The 21,871-nt window shown below is 37.3% G+C and overlaps 1 protein-coding gene across 3 annotated transcripts in view; it reads left to right on the top strand.

The window, feature by feature from the left end:
* EPS15 (epidermal growth factor receptor pathway substrate 15) overlaps positions 1–21,871 on the top strand; it is a 157,322-nt gene that overhangs the window by 119,402 nt on the left and 16,049 nt on the right. For all 3 annotated transcript variants that reach the window (XM_068539856.1, XM_068539857.1, XM_068539855.1), the window contains exon 21: positions 1,270–1,339. In XM_068539856.1, coding sequence (XP_068395957.1) covers positions 1,270–1,339 — 70 coding nt within the window. The remainder of the gene's footprint in view (positions 1–1,269; positions 1,340–21,871) is intronic.

Genomic DNA, 21,871 nt, shown 5'->3' with positions numbered 1-21,871 from the left:
AAAATCTGCAAGCTATTGTTAAAAATCAGGGCTGTTAGTTTTTCCTTCTCTCAAAGTTTAGAGAAGAAGCAGTAATAGTTGGTGACTTTAGTTATCGTGTCTGCGACTGTCTCTCACACTGGCATTTTAACTATTAGGAACCATGGAGAGTTACTTTGCTATACAGACCAACTTGATATTTTTCCCCCTTGATTGCTATTTATTCATTCAGCAGATAGAGTATAAGGTAGTGTGTTCATTTTATAAAAATGTAAGTTAAGGTAAGCATCAGTTAAAATAAGTACTATCATTTTCAGTTCTGAAAACATCACTAGCATTTACTTCTTTCTGCTAGTAGTTTTGTTTTAATGGGTCCTCTTTTATAAAAAGAGAATATACTCTAAGTCCCAGTTAGCATTGCTTCTCTCTTTTCAAATACATGTTTTACTAGAGCTCTCCAATATCCTTTGACATTTAATTGTTAATACCCAATTTCTTGATGATTAGAAATGGATCCTGTAATACAGATGACATTGCTAGTCATGAGTCAGAGTAGGAGATAAATATTCCAAAACTCTTTTCATGCCCCTTTTATCTAACTGTATGCCAAGGCTTTTGGCTGGCCTCTTAAAAAGAGCCTGATGCCAGAAAGTTAGTTCAGTTATCTTCTTAAATATACATTTTGTTTGACTATGATTTAAAAACAAAGTAAAGTAGGAAGACAGTTCAGTAGTTAGAATCTCTGGCTTCTGGTGAAGTCCTCACTCCTTGTAGCCTCTCACCCTTGCCATTTGATCCAGATTTTTACATGGCTTATTATTGAAAGCAGCTGAATTTTTTTAGCAGCAAGCACTCTCCCTCGCTCAAATTCTCTTTCTCTGCCTCCCCGTCTCTTTTTCTCTCACACATTAACATTAGAGGAAGCTGAGTAAAGGGCATATGAGAAGTCTCTGTATTATTAGGGATGGGATTGTGATTGGAGCGGGGCACATGAAGACTTGAGATGTTAGCAGTTTCCTGGGAGGTGATTGCCTAGGTGTTCACTTGATACTTATTTATTAAACTGTACATAATGTTCCATACATTTTTCTGAATGTATGTTATGTTTCACAGTAAAAGATTAGAAAATGATATGTATCATTTCAGTTTAATAAGTTTACAAATCAGTAGGGGTAAGCATTTGCTCCTAATTGATTTAGAGTTTGTAAAGAATATTTTCTTTGATGTGGCAGTGAGGTCTCAGCTCTGAAATGTCACCTCTCTGAGTCATGACTTGTGTAATTTGTTTAGGTGGAAACATTAGAGCACAATGATCCTTTTGCTCCTGGTGGGACGGCTGTGGTTGCAGCCAGCGATTTGGGTAAGGAGATAATTTATCAGTCTCTTTCAACAGTAAACACCACCCTCTCTTTAAGCATCTTTCTTTTCGTGTCCAAATATATTCATCCTGTCTACTTATTTATGGCGGTAAAATTATCGCATAGCTATATCCTGTTGCATTCTACCAATAATAAGAATGGTGTTTTTGTATCACTTTTTACTTATCATTCATTATCTCATTTATTGTTCTTATTAAACAGCTTAATATGTACTCTAGCCAATGTCAGTAAAACCAATAAAAACCCTTTTTGCTTTATAAAAGGCAGCGTTGCTTGGCAGTTTCAAACTCAGCATTAATTCTTACGGATCTTGACCTATATTTAAAAATTAGTGGCTTCCCATAGGTACTGATATTAGCTTTACAAATAGTACATAGGTCCTGTTAATAAGACAGAGAAGAACTAAATGTTATTCTGGTACCCAGTTTTCATGCTTTATTTATGGAATCTGATTTTCCATTTATCCTTTTTTTTCTTTTTTTTTTTTACTTGTATATTTATTTATTTATTAACATCTTTCTTGGACTATAATTGCTTTACAATAGTGTGTTAGTTTCTGCTGTATAACAAAGTGAAGCAGCTATACATATACATATATCCCCATAACTCCTCCCTCTTGCGTCTCCCTCCCATCCTCCCTATCCCACCCCTCTAGGTGGCCACAAAGCACTGAGCTGATCTCCCTGTGCTATGTGGCTGCTTCCCACTAGCTATCTATTTTACATTTGGTAGTGTATATATGTCAGTTCTACTTCTCTCACTTTGTCCCAGCTTACCCTTTCCCCTCCCCATATCCTCAAGTCCATTCTCTACGTCTGTATCTTTATTCCTGTCCTCCCCCTAGGTTTTTCAGGACCTTTTTTTTTTTTCTAGATTCCATATATATGTGTTAGCATATGGTATTTGCCTTTCTCTTTCTGACTTACTTTACTCTGTATGACAGACTCTAGGTCCATCCACCTCACTACAAATAACTCAATTTCATTTCTTTTCATGGCTGCGTAATATTCCATTGTATATATGTGCCACACCTTCTTTATCCATTCATCTATCAATGGACACTTAGGTTGCTTCCATGTCCTGGCTATTGTAAACAGGGCTGCAATGAATATTGTGGTACATGACTGTTTTTGAATTATGGTTTTCTCAGGGTATACGCCCAGTAGTGGGATTGCTGGGTCGTATGGTAGTTCTATTTTTAGTTTTTTAAGGAACCTCCATACTGTTCTCCATAGTGGCTGTATCAATTTACATTCCCACCAACAGTGCAAGACAGTGCCCTTTTCTCCACACCCTCTCCAGCATTTATTGTTTGTAGATTTTTTGATGATGGCCATTCTGACTGGTGTGAGGTGATACCTCCTTGCAATTTTGATTTGCATTTCTCTGATGATTACTGATGTTGAGCATCCTTTCATGTGTTTGCTGGTGATCTGTATATCTTCTTTGGAGAAATGTCTATTTAGGTCTTCTGCCCATTTTTGGATTGGGTTGTTTGTTCTTTTGATATTGAGCTGCATGAGCTGCTTGTATATTTTGAAGATTAATCCTTTGTCTGTTGATTCGTTTGCAAACATTTTCTCCCATTCTGAGGGTTGTTTTTTCATCTTGTTTATGGTTTCCTTTGCTGTACAAAAGCTTTTAAGTTTCATTAGGTCCCATTTGTTTATATTTGTTTTTATTTCCATTTCTCTAGGAGGTGGGTCAAAAAAGATCTTGCTGTGATTTATGTCAAAGAGTATTCTTCCTATGTTTTCCTTTAAGAGTTTTATAGTGTCTGGCCTTACATTTAGGTCTCCAATCCATTTTGAGTTTATCTTTGTGTATGGTGTTAGGGAGTGTTCTAATTTCATTCTTTTACATGTAGCTGTCGAGTTTTCCCAGCACCACTTATCAAAGAGGCTGTCTTTTCTCCATTGTATATTCTTGCCTCCTTTATCAAAAATAAGATGACCATATGTGCATGGGTTTATCTCTGGGCTTTCTATCCTGTTCCATTGATCTCTATTTCTGTTTTTGTGCCAGTACCATACTGTCTTGATTACTGTAGCTTTATAGTATAGTCTGAAGTCTGGGAGCCTGATTCCTCCAGCTCTGTTTTTCTTTCTCAAGATTGCTTTGGTTATTTGGGGTCTTTTGTGTTTCCATACAAATTGTGAAATTTTTTGTTCTAGTTCTGTGAAAAATGCCATTGGTAGTTTGATAGGGATTACACTGAATCTCTAGATTGCTTTGGGTAATATAGTTATTTTCACAATGTTCATTCTTCCAATCCAAGAACATGGTATTATCTCTCCATCTGTTTGTATCATCTTTAATTTCTTTCATCAGTGTCTTATAGTTTTCTGCATACAGGTCTTTTGTCTCCTTAGGTAGGTTTATTCCTAGGTATTTTATTCTTTTGTTGCAGTGGTAAATGGGAGTGTTTCCTTAGTTTCTCTTTCAGATTTTTCATCATTAGTGTACAGGAATGCAAGAGATTTCTGTGCGTTAATTTTGTATCCTGCTACTTTACCGCATTCAGTGATTAGCTCTAGTTGTTTTCTGGTAGCGTCTTTAGGATTCTCTATGTATAGTATCATGTCATCTGCAAACAGTGACAGCTTTACTTCTTCTTTTCTGATTTGGATTCCTTTTATTTCTTTTTCTTCTCTGATTGCCGTGGCTAAAACTCCCAAAACTATGTTGAATAATAGTGCTGAGAGTGGACAACCTTGTCTTGTTCCTGATCTTAGAGGAAATGGTTTCAGTTTTTCACCATTGAGAATGATGTTGTCTGTGGGTTTGTCATATATGGCCTTTACTATGTTGAGGTAAGTTCCCTCTATGCCTACTTTCTGGAGGGTTTTTATCATAAATGGGTGTTGAATTTTGTCAAAAGCTTTTTCTGCATCTATTGAGATGATCATATGGTATTTCTCCTTCAGTTTGTTAATATGGTTTATCACATTGATTGATTTGCATATACTGAACAATCCTTGCATTCCTGTGATAAACCCCACTTGATCATGTTGTATGATCTTTTTAATGTGTTGTTGGATTCTGTTTGCTAGTATTTTGTTGAGGATTTTTGCATCTATGTTCATCAGTGATATTTCTTTCTTTGTGACATCTTTGTCTGGTTTTGGTATCACGGTGATGGTGGCCTCGTAGAATGAGTTTGGGAGCGTTCCTCCCTCTTCTATATTTTGGAAGAGTTTGAGAAGGATAGGTGTTACCTCTTCTCTAAATGTTTGATAGAATTCGCCTGTGAAGCCATCTGGTCCTGGGCTTTTGTTTGTTGGAAGATTTTTAATCACAGTCTCAATTTCAGTGCTTGTGATTGGTCTGTTTATATTTTCTGTTTCTTCCTGGTTCAGTCTCGGAAGGTTGTGCATTTCTAAAAATGTGTCCATTTCTTCCAGGTTGTCCATTTTATTGGCATAGAGTTGCTTGTAGTGATCTCTCATGATCCTTTGTATTTCTGCAGTCAGTTGTTATTCCTCCTTTTTCACTTCTAATTCTATTGATTTGAGTCTTCTCCCTTTTATTCTTGGTGAGTCTGGCTAATGGTTTATCAATTTTGTTTATCTTCTCAAAGAACCCGCTTTTAGTTTTATTGATCTTTGCTATTGTTTCCTTCATTTCTTTTTCATTTATTTCTGATCTGATCTTTATGATTTCTTTCCTCTGATAACTTAGGGGTTTTTGTGGTCTTCTTTCTCTAATTGCTTTAGGTGTAAGGTTAGGTTGTTTATTTGAGATGTTTCTTGTTTCTTGAGGTAGGATTGTACTGCTGTAAACCTCCCTCTTAGAAATGCTTTTGCTTCATCCGTAGGTTTTGGGTCGTTGTGTTTTCATTGTCATTTGTTTGTCGGTACTTTTTGTTTTCCTCTTTGACTTCTTCAGTGATCTCTTGGTTATGTAGTAATGTATTGTTTAGCCTCCATGGGTTTGTATTTTTTACAGATTTTTTTCCTGTAACTGGTATCTACTCTCATAGCGTTGTGGTCAGAAAAGATACTTGATACGATTTCAAATTTCTTAAATTTACCAAGGCTTGATTTGTGACCCAAGATATGATCTATCCTGGAGTATGTTCCATCAGCACTTGAGAAGAAAGTGTATTCTGTTGTTTTTGGATGGAATGTCCTATAAATATCAATTAAGTCCATCTTGTTTAATGTATCATTTAAAGCTTGTGTTTCCTTATTTATTTTCATATTGGATGATCTGTCCATTGGTGAAAGTGGAGTGTTAAAAGTCCCCTACTATGATTGTGTTACTGTCGATTTCCCCTTTTATGGCTGTTAGTATTTGCCTTTTGTATTGACATGCTCCTATGTTGGGTGCATAAATATTTACAATTGTTATATCTTCTTCTTGGATTGATCCCTTGGTCATTATGTAGTGTCCTTCTTTGTCTCTTTTACTAGTCTTTATTTGAAGTCTATTTTGTCTGATATGAGAATTGCTACTCCAGCTTTCTTGTGATTTCCATTTGCATGGGATATCTTTTTCCATCCCCTCACTTTCAGTCTGTACGTGTCCCTAGGTCTGAAGTGGGTCTCTTGTAGACAGCATATATACGGGTCTTGTTTTTGTATCCATTCAGCCAGTCTGTGTCTTTTGGTTGGACCATTTAATCCATTTACATTTAAGGTAATTATCGATATGTATGTTCCTATTACCATTTTCTTAATTGGTTTGGGTTTGTTATTGTAGGTCTTTTCCTTCTCTTGTGTTTCCTGCCTAGAGAAGTTCCTTTAGCATTTGTTGTAAAGCTGGTTTGGTGGTTCTGAATTCTCTTAGCTTTTGCTTGTCTGTAAAGGTTTTAATTTCTCCGTCGAATCTGAATGAGATCCTTGCTGGGTAGAGTAATCTTGGTGGTAGCTTTTTCCCTTTCATCGCTTTAAATATGTCCAGCCACTCGCTTCTGGCTTGCAGAGTTTCTGCTGAAAGATCAGCTGTTAAACTTATGGGGATTCCCTTGTATATTATTTGTTGTTTTTCCCTTGCTGCTTTTAATATTTTTTCTTTGTATTTAATTTTTGATAGTTTGATTAATATGTGTCTTGGCATATTTCTCCTGGATTTATCCTGTGTGGGACTCTCTGTACTTCCTGGACTCGATTTACTATTGCCTTTCCCATATTAGGGAAGTTTTCAACTATAATGTCTTCCAATATTTTCTCAGTCCCTTTCTTTTTCTCTTCTTCTTCTGGGACCCCTATAATTCGAACGTTGGTGCATTTAATGTTGTCCCAGAAGTCTCTGAGACTGTCCTCAATTCTTTTTATTCTTTTTTCTTTATTCGGCTCTACGGTAGTTACTTCCACTATTTTATCTTCCAGGTCACTTCTCCGTTCTTCTGCCTCAGTTATTCTGCTATTGATTCCTTCTAGAGAATTTTTAATTTCTTTTATTGTGTTGTTCATCATTGTTTGTTTGCTGTTTAGTTCTTCTAGGTCCTTATTAAACGTTTCTTGTATTTTCTCCATTCTGTGTCCAACATTTTGGATCCTCTTTACTATCATTACTCTGAATTCTTTTTAAGGTAGACTGCCTATTTGCTCTTCATTTGTTAGGTCTGGTGGGTTTTTACCTTGCTCCTTCATCTGCTGTGTGTTTCTCTGTCTTCTCATTTTGCTTAACTTACTGTGTTTAGGGTCTCCTTTTCATAGGCTGCAGGTTCGTAGTTCCCATTGTTTTCGGTGTCTGCCTCAGTGGCTAAGGTTGTTTCAGTGGGTTGTGTAGGTTTCCTGGTTGGGGGGACTGGTGCCTGTGTTCTGGTGGATGAGGCCGGATCTTGTCTTTCTGGTGGGCAGAACTGCATCCAGTGATGTGTTTTGGGGTGTCTGTGAACTTATTAGGCAGCCTCTCTGTTAGTGGGTGGGGTTGCGTTCCTGTCTTGCTAGTTGCTTGGCATGTGGTGTCCAGCACTGTAGCTTGCTGGTTGTTGAGTGGAGTTGCGTCTTAGCGTTGAGATGTAGATTTCTGGGAGAGCTTTCGCCGTTTGATATTACGTGGAGCCAGGAGGTCTCTGGTGGACCAGTGTCTTGAACTCGGCTCTCCCACCTCAGAGGTACAGGTCTGACACCCAGCTGGAGCACCAAGATCCTGTCAGCCACATGGCTCAGAAGAAAACGGAGGAAAAAAAGAACAAAAAAAAAGAAAAATAAAGTTATTAAAATTAAAAAATTATTAATAATAAAAAAATTAAAAAGTAATTTAAAAAAAGGAAGAGAGCAACCAAACCAAAAAACAAATCCACCAATGATAACCAGCGCTAAAAACTATACTAAAAAAACAAACAAACAGAAATCAGACAGAACCCTAGGACAAATGGTAAAAGCAAATCTATACAAACAAAATCACACAAAGAAGCATACACATACACACAAAAAGAGAAAAAGGAAAAAAAAATATATATCTATATATATAAAAAAAATAAAGGAAGAGAGCAACCAAATCAATAAACAAATCTACCAATGATAATAAACTCTAAATACTAAACTAAGATAAATATAAAACCAAAAACAAATTAGATGCAGAAAGCAAACCCCAAGTCTGCAGTTGCTCCCAAAGTCCACTGCCTCAATTTTGGGATGATTCGTTGTCTATTCAGGTATTCCAGAGATGCAGGGTACATCAAGTTGACTGTGGAGATTTAATCTGTTGCTCCTGAGGCTGCTTGGAGAAATTTCCCTTTCTCTCTTTGTTCGCACAGCTCCTGGGGTTCAGCTTTGGATTTAGCCCTGCCTCTGCGTGTAGGTCACCTGAGGCCGTCTGTTCTTTGCTCAAACAGGACAGGGTTAAAGTAGCAGCTGATTAGGGGGCTCTGGCTCACTCAGACCGGGGGGAGGGAGGGGTACGGAATGCAGGGTGAGCCTGCGGAGGCAGAGGCCGGGGTGACATTGCAACAGCCTGAGGCACGCTGTGTGTTCTCCCGGGGAAGTTGTCCCTGGATCATGGGACCCTGGCAGTGGCGGGCTGCACAGGCTCCCGGGAGGGGAGGTGTGGATAGTGACCTGGGCTTGCACACAGGCTTCTTGGTGGCTACAGCAGCAGCCTTAGCATCTCATGTCCGTCTCTGGGGTCTGCGCTGATCGCCGCGGCTCACGCCCGTCTCTGGAGCTCGTTTAGGTGGTGCTCTGAATCCCCTCTCCTCGCGCACCCCACAACAATGGTCTCTTGCCTCTTAGGCAGGTCCAGACTTTTTCTCGGACTCCCTCCCGGCTAGCTGTTGCCCACTAGCCCACTTCAGGCTTGTTCACGCAGCCAACCCCAGTCCTCTCCCTGGGATCTGACCCCCGAAGTCCGAGCCTCAGCTCCCAGCCCCCACACACCCTGGTGGGTGAGCAGACAAGCCTCTCAGGCTGGTGAATGCTGGTTGGCACTGATCCTCTGTGTGGGAATCTCTCCACTTTGCCCTCCGCACCCCTGTTGCTGTGCTCTCCTTCATGGCTCCGAAGCTTCGCCCCCTACCACCCCCCATCTCTGCCATTGAAGGGGCTTCCTAGTGTGTGGAAACTTTTCCTCCTTCACAGCTCCTTCCCAGAGGTGCAGGTCCTGTCCCTATTCTTTTGTCTGTGTTTTTTCTTCTTTCTTTTGCCCTACCCAGGTATGTGGGGAGTTTCTTGCCTTTTGGGAAGTCTGAAGTCTTCTGCCAGCGTTCAGTAGGTGCTCTGTAGGAGTTGTTCCACATGTAGATGTATTTCTGATGTATTTGTGGGGAGGAAGGTGATCTCCACGCCATCTTGAAGGTCTCCTATCCATTTATCCTTTTAATAACCTTTTAAATAATATTCCCATTTTAAAAATCAGGAAACTGAAGACCAGAACATTAAGTAACTTGATCAAGATTTACAGTTTAGTAGATTTGAACCAGTTAAAGCCAAGATTCAGACCTAAATCTGAAAGAGTCTAAAAGCTTTTTCAACTAAGTAACTGTTTATTTCTCACTATTCATTTGGAAATAAAACAAACCAGCTGTTGGGTAGGAGAGCAGGGAATTAGGGGGAAATAGACTCAAACATGTAAATACTTCAAAAATAATGACTTATTTTTCCAGATGAAAATAGAGTGAGTTATTCAGTACAGAAATTTGCTGATTGTGACAAATTGAGGATTATGAGTGTAAAGAAAGATAAGTAGAAATTCCTTCACAATTTGGATTTCTTGTGCAAATTGTAACAAGATGAGATTTAACAGTGTGAATTATTTGTTTTCAGCTTGAAAATTAACTTCCAACAGGAGCAGCTAGAAGAAGGAATGTAAAAAAGCAGATATGTAGAAAATAAGATTTAATGTAACGCTGGGTTTTGATTTAAACCAAAATTTAGAATGACAGCAAATAAGATTTCTAAAAGGCTTATTGTAATAAAAGTAGTTAAATTATATCTTTTTAAAATACGTGTTCTCTTTTAGATTCTCATTATTGAAATGATGAATTTATATATTGCTAGGGATGTTATATGATTAGAAAGGGTAAGCTAAGAGAATAAAATGAGAGGTTAATACATTTTAATTAACTCTTGATTGCCCACAGGAAGGAATGGTAAGTGCCATGAGAATTCATTAAAGCTGCAAAAATTTAAAGGAAAGGGAGATTGCCTCCATTTAGGGCAAATCATGAATGTTTTCAGAGCAGAAGGTGGCCTTTGTGGTTTGCCGTGAAAGAATGGGCTACATAAGTAGATATGGAGAATAGTAAAGAAAACAAAGAGAGTAACATGAGCAAGGAATGGAGGTGGGACATATAGGGCATGTTCAAAGAAAAACAGACATTATGATAAAGCTTATTTATAGAGAGAGGAAAAGGTTAAGGCTGAAATGGTAGATTGCCATCTCACTGTAGGTTTCTATTGCCTTTGTTGGTCTCATCTTTCAGTTCCAGTTCCTAGCTCGTTTCCTGTAAAGTAGTAGAGGAAAGGACTATAATAGCCTGGAAGGGGGCTAAGGTTTGTTGTTGTTTATCATCATAGTAATAGATACCATTTATTGAGCACTTACTTAGTTCCGGCACTCCATGTGCTAACCATTTTCCTGTATTTGGTCTCGTTTAATTCTCACAGCAACTACCTGAGAAAACTGGTATTATGTTTATTGTACAGACAAGGAAAATCAAGAACTGGAGAGATGAAGCCAGTTCACAAGGTTAAAGAAGTAGTAACAGATTGACTCACATTCAGATGTTGTCTCTGGTTTTCCACCAGCCTCTTTGGTCATTCCTTCTGTCTCCTTTGCTGATTCTTCCTCTTTTCCCCAACTTCTTTATGTTGTGTTGCTCCAGGTGTCAGGCTGTGGACTTCTTTTCTTCTCTGTCTCTACTCCTTGGGGATCTCATCTGGTTTCATGGTTTTACATACTCTCTATATGCTGATTTTTAACTCTAGCCACATTTTTCCCCTGAACTCTATAGACTCATATATCCAACTACCTATCCATATCTCCACTCAAATAGCTCACAGATATATCTAACACAACATGTCTAACACCAGACACGTAATCTTCCTCCCCAAACCTGCTTCTCTTGAACCTTTCCCCATCTTAATTAATGGTAATTTCATCTTTAACACTGCTAAGACCTAAAAACTTAGAATCATCCTTGGTTCTTTTTTTCCTCTTACTCTGTCTCTAATGTATCAGGAAGTCTTCTTGACTTCCTATCAGGTTCTACCTTCAAATTATGTACAATAAAAACCTTACAATGGCCTAAACCTTTCTAATAATATCTCATCATTATTCCCTTTACTCGCTCTGCTCCAGTCACACTGACCTTCTTACCATTGCTCAAAAAACAGGCTCATGAACCTTAGGCCCTTTGCTCTTAGCTGTTCCCCATTCCTAGGATGATTTTTCTTCATATAACCACATGATGATCTCCATAACCTCTAACGAATCTTTGCCAAAATGTCACCTTCTCATCTAGCCCAGCACTCCCACCGTATTGTTCCCTACCCTTTCTTGTTTTATTTTGGCTTATTACTTTCCAGCATACTATATAAATTACTTTGTTTTTCTCTTATCTGTCTCCTCCTCCTCCTCCCACTAGATTTTGAGGTCCACAGGACCTTAACTTTTTCTTCACTGATGTATCCCAAGAACTTTAAACCATACCTGGGTACATAGTATTACTTAATGAATGGGTGAATCAATTACCGTCCTCACAGAGCGTGTGAAAGGAGCTCAGTGGATGAGAATCTTTGTAGGGGGAGGGACACATTGTTTATTTTTTCTGATAAGTGGGTTTTTTAACATTGTGGTAAAATATACATGACATAAAATTTACCATTTTAACCATTTTTAAGTATACAATTAGTGGTATTAAGTACCTTCACATTGTTGTGCAACCATTACATTCATCTATCTCCAGAACTTTTTTGATCTTCTAAAACTGAAACTCTGTACCAGTTAAACAAGAACTCCCCATTTCCCCTTCCCACCAGGCCCTGGCAACCACCATTTACTTACTGTGTTTATGAATTTGACTACTCTAGGTACCTCACATAAGTGGAATCATATAGTATTTGTCTTTTTGTGTATTGGGCTTATTTCACTTGGCATAATTTCCTCAAGGTTCATCCATGTTGTAGCATGTACCAGAACTTCCTTCATTTTTAAGACTGAATAATATTCTATTGTATGAATATACCACGTTTTGTTTGTCTATTCATCCATCAATAGACACTTGGGTTGCTTCCACATTTTGACTATTGTGAATAATGCTCCCATTCATATGAGTGTACAAATACCTATTCAAGTCCCTGGTTTTAGTTCTTTTGGGTATATACCAAGAATTGCTAGATCATATGGTAATTCTATTTTTAATTTTTTGAGAAGCCACTGTACTGTTTTCCATGCCTTACTATTTTACATTCCCATCAATAGTGCACAAGGGTTCCAAGTTCTTTACATCCTTGCCAACACTAACTACTTTCTGGTTTTTTGATAATAGCTGTTTTAATGGGTGTGAAGTGGCAGCTCATTAATTTGATTTGCATTTCCCTAATGATTAGTGATTTTGATCTTTTTGTGTGCATATTGGCCATTTGTATATCTTTGAAGAAATGTCTGTTCAGGTACTTGGCACATTTTTAAAAATCAGTTGTTTGCTTTTTTGTTGTTGCATTGTAGGAGTTCTTTATATACTCTGGGTATTAACCCCTTAGGAGACATATGATTTGCAAATGTTTCCTCCCATATCGTAGGTTGCCTTTTCATTCTGTTGATACTGTCTGTTGGTGCACAAAACTTTTTAATTTTGATGTAGTCCAGTTTATCTACTTTTTCTTTTGTTGCCTGTGCTTTTAGTGTCCTACCCAAGAAAAGTATTGCTAAATCCAATGTTGTGAAGCTTTCACTTAAGTTTTCTTCTAAGAGTTTTTAATTTTAGATCTTACATTTAGGTCTTTGATCCATTTTGAGTTAGTTTTACTTCATTCTTTTTCATGTGGATATCCAGTGTTCCCAACACCACTTGTCCTTTCCTCACTGAGTGGTCTTGACATATTTGTAGAAAATCATTTGACTATACATACATGGGTTTATTTCTGGGCTCTCTGTTCTGTTCCATTGACCTAAATGTCTTAAGGCTAGTACTGTTTTGATTATGATAGCTTTGTAATAAGTTTTGAAATCAGAAGGTTTGAGACCTGTAACTTTGTTATTCTTTTTAAAGAATGTGTTTGCTATTCAGGGTCCCCTGAGATTCCATATGAATTTGAGGATGAATTTTCTATTTCTGCAAACAAATGTCATAGGGATTTTCACAGTGATTACATTGAATCTGTGGATTGCTTTGGATGGTATTAATGTCTTAACAATACGAAGTCTTCCAATCCATGAATGTGGGCCATTTTTCCATTTATCTGTATCTACATTCTTTCAGAATGTTTTATAGTTGTCAGTATACAAGTCCTCCTTGGCTAATTCCTAAGTATTTTATTCTTTTTGATGCTATTGTAAATGACATTGTTTTCTTAATTTCCTTTACAGATTGTTCAGATTATCAGTATATGGAAATGCTACTGATTTTTTGTGCGTTGATTTTGTATCCTGCTACCTTGCTCAAGTTATTTATTCTAAACAGGTTTTTTGTTTGTTTGTAGAATCTTTAGGGCTTTCTGCATGTAAGAGCATGTCTTCTGCAAACAGAGATAATTTTACTTCTTCCTTTCCAGTTTGGATGCCTTTTATTCCCCCCTTGCCTAATTGCTCTGGCTAGGATTTCTATGTTGAATAGAAGTGGTGAAGGTGAGCATTCTTGTCTTGTTAAAAATTTTAGAGAAAAAGCTTTCAATCTCTCACCATTGGTATGATGTTCAGTGTTGGCTTTTCATATTTGGTCTTTATTATGTTGAAGTAGTTTTCTTCTTTTCCTAGTTTGCTCAGTGCTTTATCATGAAAGGATTTTGAATTTTGTCAAATGCTTTTTCTGCATCAATTGAGATGATCACGTGGGGTTTCTTTTCCTTCATTCTGTTAATGTGGTGTATTACATTAGTTGATTTTCCTACGTTGAACCATCTTTACATACAAAATGAGAGCCTGTATCTTCCTCACCGATGATCTGGCTGACATCGTGATTTGAATGAGGATCTTAGAACTAAAACTCTTTAGAATTGAATGGGCTTCGTGTTAGTGGTGTCTGGGGCTGAGTTATACAGACTTTCCACAGACTCAGAAATATCAGAGGTCTGAACGTTCTTTCCCTTTCTGTTTTTTTTTTCAAAGCTATATACAAGGTCATCCAAACTTTGTTTTTGCATTTTTCTCATTTAATCTTTAAAATGGTTATATGAGACAGGTGCTATTCTTTCTCACTTTAATAATGAGGAAAGTGAGACTGACCAAGCAGTTTGCCCAAGATCACAATAACTGTAGCAATGCTCAGTTTCTAATCCATGTCTTATTTCAGAGCTCATGCTGTTAATCACTTTGTTACCATGCCTCTGCCTTATATCTTCTCATCCAGTTCTGACAATACAAAAATTGGCGTAGGGTGATGCCACAGATTTTTTTCTCTCTCAAACTTACATTACTGCCTTTGTTAGAGCAGAAGGAACCTTAGACATGCTATGGACCAGAGTTTTCACATTATTTTCCATGAAACCAGCTTCCAGAGAGGTCTTCAGGGAATTGGCAGAATCTAGTTTCATTATTTTTTAAGTGTCTTTGAATTTTTAAAAACTGCAAGTTAATTAGGTATATGCATTCATATCTGTTACAAACCAGATTTTAACATATTGGAATGCACTGGTGCTTTAAAGAACTATCAAGTTAAGTGGTTTTTGTGCAAACCTCTGAATAAACATTTATTTAAACCACCCTGAGATTACAAGACTGTTGTTCAAAACTGTATGTTATAGCTACTCTCTTGGATGAATTATGTTTTTCAAATAGAGCAACCAAAACCAAGTACAGAAATAAATTTGATCCCTGACTTTAAACATTTGTGTTAATCAAAATTGCTTCATTGTCGCTGTGATAAATAAATGTCATAAATTTGAACTTAAAAATGAATTAAGAGGGCTTCCCTGGTGGCACAGTTGTTACGAATCCACCTGCCAATGCAGGGGACACGGGTTCGAGCCCTGGTCCGGGAAGATCCCACATGCCGTTGAGCATCTAAGCCCGTGCGCCACAACTACTGAGCCTGCGCTCTAGAGCCCACGAGCCACAACTACTGAAGCCCGAGTGCCTAGAACCCGTGCTCCGCAACAAGAGAAGACACCGCAGTGAGAAGCCCGCGCACCGCAAGGAAGAACAGCCCCCACTTGCTAGAACTAGACAAAGCCCGCGTGCAGCAACGAAGACCCAATGCAGCCAAAAATAAGTAAATAAAATAAATAAATTAAAAAAAAAATGAATTTAGAGTTAACTCTTAAAATCCATCTTACTTGTCTTATATGTTGGAATTCCATTTAAGGTTTGAGAACTATTATCTAGTCTGATTTCTTGATATACGGAAGGGAAGCTGAGCCCCAGGACCACATACCAATTTACTTCTGAATCCGTGTTGATTGATTTTTCCACTATATTATCCTGTCTCTTTACTTATTTACTATGTAAGTGAAAAAATTAAGGTATCTTTGGAACCCAGAATTTGATGAAGGGTACTGAGAGCATGGGGGAAACAAATGAAAAATGTTAGGTAAATAGATGAAAGAATTTTAGTAAGAAACTTATAAAATGTCTATAAAAGGACTCTTTGGGATTGAGGGAGAAAAATTCAGACTTCAACCTTATTGGGCTCTTATTCCAACAACAACAAAAAATAATTAGGAAGAAAGTCGGTTTTTTGAAGCAAACACAGGCAGTGACTTCGGAGATTATCAAGCTTTTTGGTCTCAGGACCCCTCTTAAAATAAATGAAGACCCTCAAAGAGCTTTTGCTTATATGGGTCTTATTTATCAGTCTTTACTATATTAGAAGTTAAAACTCAGAAATTAAAATTTTTTAATTCATTTAAAAACAAAAACAATAAACCCATTACATATTAACATAAATAACATATTTTTCAAGAAAAATAACTCCAAACCAAAAAAAACTGTGAGAAGAATAGCATTGTTTATACATTTTGGCAAAGCTCTTTGAATGCCTGGCTTAACGGAAGACAGCTGAATCCTTATATCTACTTCTGCATTCAGTGTGCTGCACTATGTGTTTTGCTTGAAGCATGTGAAATGAAGACGATCTACCTCACACAGATACGTAGCTGGAAAAGAGACGTGTATTTTAATAACCTTTTCAGATAATTGTGGATATTCTTCTTTGATACTGTACCAAAATTCAACAAATTTCAAGTTCAAAGTTAGTTACAATATGGAATATGAAACTGTTATCAATGAACTTTTCATACTCTGTTATGTTAAACTCCATTAGTCTTTCTTCCACATTGAATGAACTTTTTATCCATATATGATTTTGTAACATGCATTGGTCATTTGGAATTGGTTCACTGAGTTATGCATGTCTTCCAAATGTTGACACATTTCATTATAAATAGTTTTTTAAATCATCTTTATTGATATCACCATCCATCTCATGATCGTCTTTTAAGTAATGGTATAATGTTAAGCTTACGAGGCAGATAAAACTTTCCAAGATTCCGGTTTTTACTTGAAAGCTTGAATTTTCATCATCCGCAACAAATACAGTTGTTTTCCTTAAAGTGACAGATTCACTTTATTTAGGAAGAAGTGTTGCCCAATACCTAAATCTGAATAGCCATTGTTATCTGTCACTTCCTGCAAGTAAAAATGGTGTTCCATGAAAAAAGCAGCTGGTTCACCTTTTTTCTCAGACCATCATGTAAGTGCTTTTCCTCCAGATAACTGATTATACTTTGGTACTCAGCAGAAGTGCCTTGTGTGTATTTCTCCTTTTGTCTTCCATAGTTTTTAAAAGAACCTAAGGGTCACAATTTATTTTAAATTAATAGTTTTTATTGATTCATCAAGGACAGACGTTCATAAGTGCAACTGGCCTTTTTTTCCCCTTGTGAGTTTGTGATAGTGAACAAGTACAGTTGCTACCAGCCAGTACAGTTTGGTGCTACTGCCTTGATTCCCACTAAAGCACCCACCACTTTTTTTTTAACCCACCACTGGTTTTGCAACATTGTTGCAGATAATACAGTGAGAAAGATAAATAACATCTTCATGTTCTGAAAATAGTTCTGACCTTACAGACCTCCCTTAAGGGGTCTTGGGGGACTTTTGGAGTGCGTGGACCACACTTTGAGAACTGCTGATCTAGTATGTTCTAAAACATTTTCCTGTTGCCCTATATTGCACTGGTCTCTGTTCCCTCAGGCCAGTTTGCTCCCAGGAGGTATCTGGGACAGATGTCTCCTTTTATTCAGAACAAGAGCAAGAGAATAATCTCAGTGTTCTGGAGAAAAAACTGAAGAGCGAGGCTATCTTTTTAGTCCCGTATTTAGGCTGGTCCTTCTGCTCTTCTCTAAATACACACTTCCTGTGGTGGTGGTGTCCAGTTCTGTGCCTTCAACTACAGCCTGTTTCCTGATGACTCCTAGATTTTGTCCTCTATGCCTGAACTCTCTCCTGAACTTCCAGTAGTTTCAAGTTGCCTGCTGGATATTTCTCCTTAGGTGTCAAGCTCAACAATGCTTAAAGTTAATAGTCATCTTTTCCAATTAGTCTCTCCTTCAAAGTATAGTATAAACAATAACAAAGAGCCAAGCTTTACCTCCTTCTACATTGTACTTTATGTACTAATGACACTATTATTGGCCCTCAGCCAATCGTCCTAGACTTTTTCTCTATCATTCCTCATCTCCAATAAATTGCCAAGTCTTGTTCTTTTACCCGCAATTGGACCCTGATTGCCTGTTCCTCATTATACTCAGCTTTGTTTGGGTCCTCATCATGTTTTACCTGGACTATGATATCAAGTCGCCTCCAGTCTCTTTACCTGCTGATCTTGCATGACTGCCAGAATTGTCTTTGTTAACATTTGATCATATTACTAACCACAAATCTAAGTCACTAGCCCTGTGCTCCAAATATGTGTGTGGGTATGTATATAATTTTTTATTATTTATATTTATATATTATATGCTATTTATATTGTAAACATTTATATATCATATATTATTATATATTTTTAAATATATTGTCTGTTATATTTATATTATTTATATTATATGTGTATATATATATATATTTGATGGTCTTTTACTTAATGTGTCACAGATATATGTCTGAAAGTAAAGTTGTCCACCTTATGAAATGTAAAACAATACTAAACATCTGGATATCCCATCTCTGCTAATAGCGCTACCGTCTACTCAGTTGCCCAGGCAGAGACCTGCGAGTCATCCCAGAACTTCTGAGACGTAGCAAAGGCTTAGAGATTGACTGCTGAAAAAATGAATAAATGATGTGTCTCAAATCTGCTACATTGTCATAAGATTTTGAATTCAATGGAAACATAAACAGTCGTGAGAGGAGTTGTCATCAATAGGACATGGATGCTTGAGTCCAGCTGCCTGAACTTACTCAGATAACATTGCTAGTTCCTTAGGTTTTCTAAGTCTCAGTTTCCTAAACTATAAAGTGAGGTTAATAATTACGCCTCAGGCTTTGTTGGGTAGATTAAATGAGATAATGTATGTTAAAGTATTTATTGTGGTTCCTGTCGTAGTAAATGGTAGTTGTTGTTATTGCTGCTACTGCTTTTTAGTTTAATGGTTTCCAAATGCAGACTAGTTACTTGTAATATACTCTTCATTAGTTCCAAATGAAATTAGAGACAAGGGAAAGGGAGAGAGTGAGTGTGTGTGTGTGTGTGTGTGTGTGTGTGTGTTTGTGTTGCCAGCTCTTTTCCTGGAAAGGATTCTTTTAGTCTACAATTGTTGTCTCTTCTCTTTAGTTTTTAAAGTTCTTTTTGTTTGACAAATGAAAGCTGGACTTTTTTTTTTTTTTAGTTTTCATGGTTAAGTTGGTAAATATGTGTTCTCCGCCAACTTATATATAGGCTCTTAACATATTTATTTAGTTTACTTGTTCATAAACTCTCAACATCTGAAAACCACGGAGACTCAGAGAGGTGGCATGACATACCCAAGGCCACAAACACAGGACATTTACCTTCCTTACTCACACCTCTATACCCCTGTCCTTTTTCACTGGGAAATTTAGTCAGCAAAAAGATTAATCCCACAGAATAGGAGAATTGTAAGCTTTCAAAATAAGTTAAAAGCATAAGGGTAAATTTTTGTTATTAAAAATCAATCACTCTACACCTACCTCTAAAATATTGTAGTTATGATAGTAATAGGAGGATGTTAAATATTTTTAATATTTTGTCTCAATTATTTTAGCATTTCCTCCTGGTGATAGACACATTGCAAGACTAATAAAGAAAACTAAAGAAAGCAAATTCAGGTCACTCAGTTTCTGCATATATTTTATTTTGACTTGTAAATGTTCTTTTTACGCTTCATTATAAATGAGATTAGTTCTGGTGCCAGAAATTTTTTTGCATGGAATATTTTACTAACTCCTAACTGAGAAAATGCAGAATCTTTCCAATTCTTTTTTTTTTTTTGATAATCTTCTGTTACTTGCTACCAGCTACCTGTACAAATGAAAATTGCATTGATGGTGACTATCAAGAATGTGAAGAATTCTTTTTTTTTATTTTTTAAATTTTTTGGCTGCACTGTGTGGCATGCGGGATCTTAGTTCCCTGACCAGGGATTGAACCCACACCCCCTGCAGTGGAAGCAAGGAGTCTTAACCTCTGGACCGCCAGGGGAGTCCCTCCAATTCTTAATTAAAGCTTTATAGCATTCTGAGGATATAGAAGGGAACTCATGGTGTCCCCAGAGCATCTTTGACACCAGCATTAGTAAAATGCCAAGTAGGTCTTCGTTTTTACAGGCAGTGACTCAGGCTAAGCATGCAGATGTTCATATATTTTACGATTCTTAGCCTCTGCTTTCTTTCATGTTTCTTCTCTAATTTTCTCCATTTCCACAAACCACAGGTCATGAATGTTTCTTCAAGGCCACTTAATTTTTGAATGGAAAAATGTGTGTGCATGAGCAGGTGTATATTTGGGTATAGTGAGTGTATATCTCTGTCTCCTCCCACCTCCTTTCTGTCCATAAGTAAAAGTGTGAAAGCTTTTTTGTAAAGTTTTGTTTGCCCCTTCCACATAAATCTAGGTGTTATTTCTCCTTTACTCTCTTTGAACTTTAACACTTACTGTGTAGCAGTTGTGTACATGTATATCACTCAGTTAAATCATGAGTTCCTTGAAGGTAGATGTTGTGTCTTATTTCCCCCTAAATCCCTAGTACCTAGGCTTGAACATAAAAGATGCTTACTAAATGTGAGTGGATTAGTGGGTCAGTGAGTGAGTGAACTAATTGAAGACCAGCTTGAGAAAGTAGATCCTTTACTAATGACTGTGATTCACGAGTATCTCTTGAAGGTTTTCTGTGAGCTTGAGCTTAATTATTTTATGGATTGTGAATGGGTCATGGAGAAAAAAAAGCTTTCTTCCTCCTCCCAGGATTCTCTGGTAGACAGCTGTTCTTTGGGATTATTTGTGAGCCTTAAGGTTTCCGTTATTCCTTGTTGGTCAGCTGGTTGTACTAAGAAATGTTATGGTATCTGTTTGGAATATCCTTAGTAACTAGATGGTTTCTGTCCTTTTTATCCTTTAATATTTTCAACAAATATGAGTGTTCTTGACCTTGAGGATACAGTAGTGAACAAAACAAAGTTCCTGTCTTTTTTAGAGCTTATGTAAACAAATATATAACATGTCAGGGATGATGATTGCTGTGAATTAAATGAGGGTAAAGGGGTAAAAAGTGATATGCCTAAAATGTAGCTTTATCATTCACACCTCACAAAAAAGCATGTCAGCATAGTATGATCTCAAATATGTAAGGAAAAAAATACCAGGGAAAAAAGCTGGAAAAGAAGTATGCTAAGATATTGGTATGGGTTCTTTCTTTCCTTCTCTCTCTTTCTTTCTTTCTTTTAAATTGAAGTGTAATTGACAAGCATTATGTTAATTTCAGGTGTACAACATAATGATTCAACATTTGTGTGCATTGCAAAATGATCACCTCAATAAGTCTATTTACCACCTATCACCATACAAAGTTACAAATTTTTTTCCTTGTGATGAGAACTTTTAAGATTTACTTTCTTAGCAACTTTCAAGTTTGCAATACAATATTACTAACTTTAGTCCCCATGCTGTACATTACATACCCATGACTTATTTATTTTATGACTGGCAGTTTGTGCCTCTTGACCCCTTCATCCACGTTGCCCATTCCTCAACCCCTCTCCTCAGGATTATTTCTGCTAATCAGATTATAGATGATATTTTTAAATTATGCTGTTATGTATTTCTCCAAAGTGATCATTACCTTTATTCTTGGGGAGAAGAGGGTGCTAATCAGATTACCTTTGCATTCAAAGTCTGATTCTGCTGACCCATGGCTCCTGTGTGCCTCAAGAAAAAGAAAGCCACCTACTGAGTTCCTCTCCCAGTATTTCTGGGACTCCTCAGCAGGCGTCTCACACATAATGTGAACAAGTTCATGATCAGTGAGTCCTTCCAGTTTCTGGACAGGTCTCTGCTTCATATCAACCATGATCAATATCTGAGAAAGTTCTTTCCAAAGTCTTATTTTCCCAATTTAGGCAAAAGTGCTTTGTCATTCATCTAGGATACGTTCCCCAGTGTTTGGACCAATGCTGAATAGATCATTTCTTATGATGAAGGACGTATAGAAAAACTCTAAGGAGGCCTTCAAGATGGCGGAGGAGTAAGACATGGAGATCACCTTGCTCCCCACAAATACACCAGAAATACATCTACATGTGGAACAACTCCTACAGAACACCTACTGAACGCTGGCAGAAGACCGCAGACTTCCCAAAAGCTGTGTGGCTGACAGGGTCTTCGTGCTCCGGCCGGGTGTCAGACCTGTGCCTCTAGGTGGGAGAGCCAAGTTCAGGACATTGGTCCA

The sequence above is a fragment of the Eschrichtius robustus genome, chromosome 3, assembly GCF_028021215.1.
Source record: "Eschrichtius robustus isolate mEscRob2 chromosome 3, mEscRob2.pri, whole genome shotgun sequence".
Taxonomy (NCBI): domain Eukaryota; kingdom Metazoa; phylum Chordata; class Mammalia; order Artiodactyla; family Eschrichtiidae; genus Eschrichtius; species Eschrichtius robustus.
This window is presented reverse-complemented; position numbering and strand designations above follow the sequence as displayed.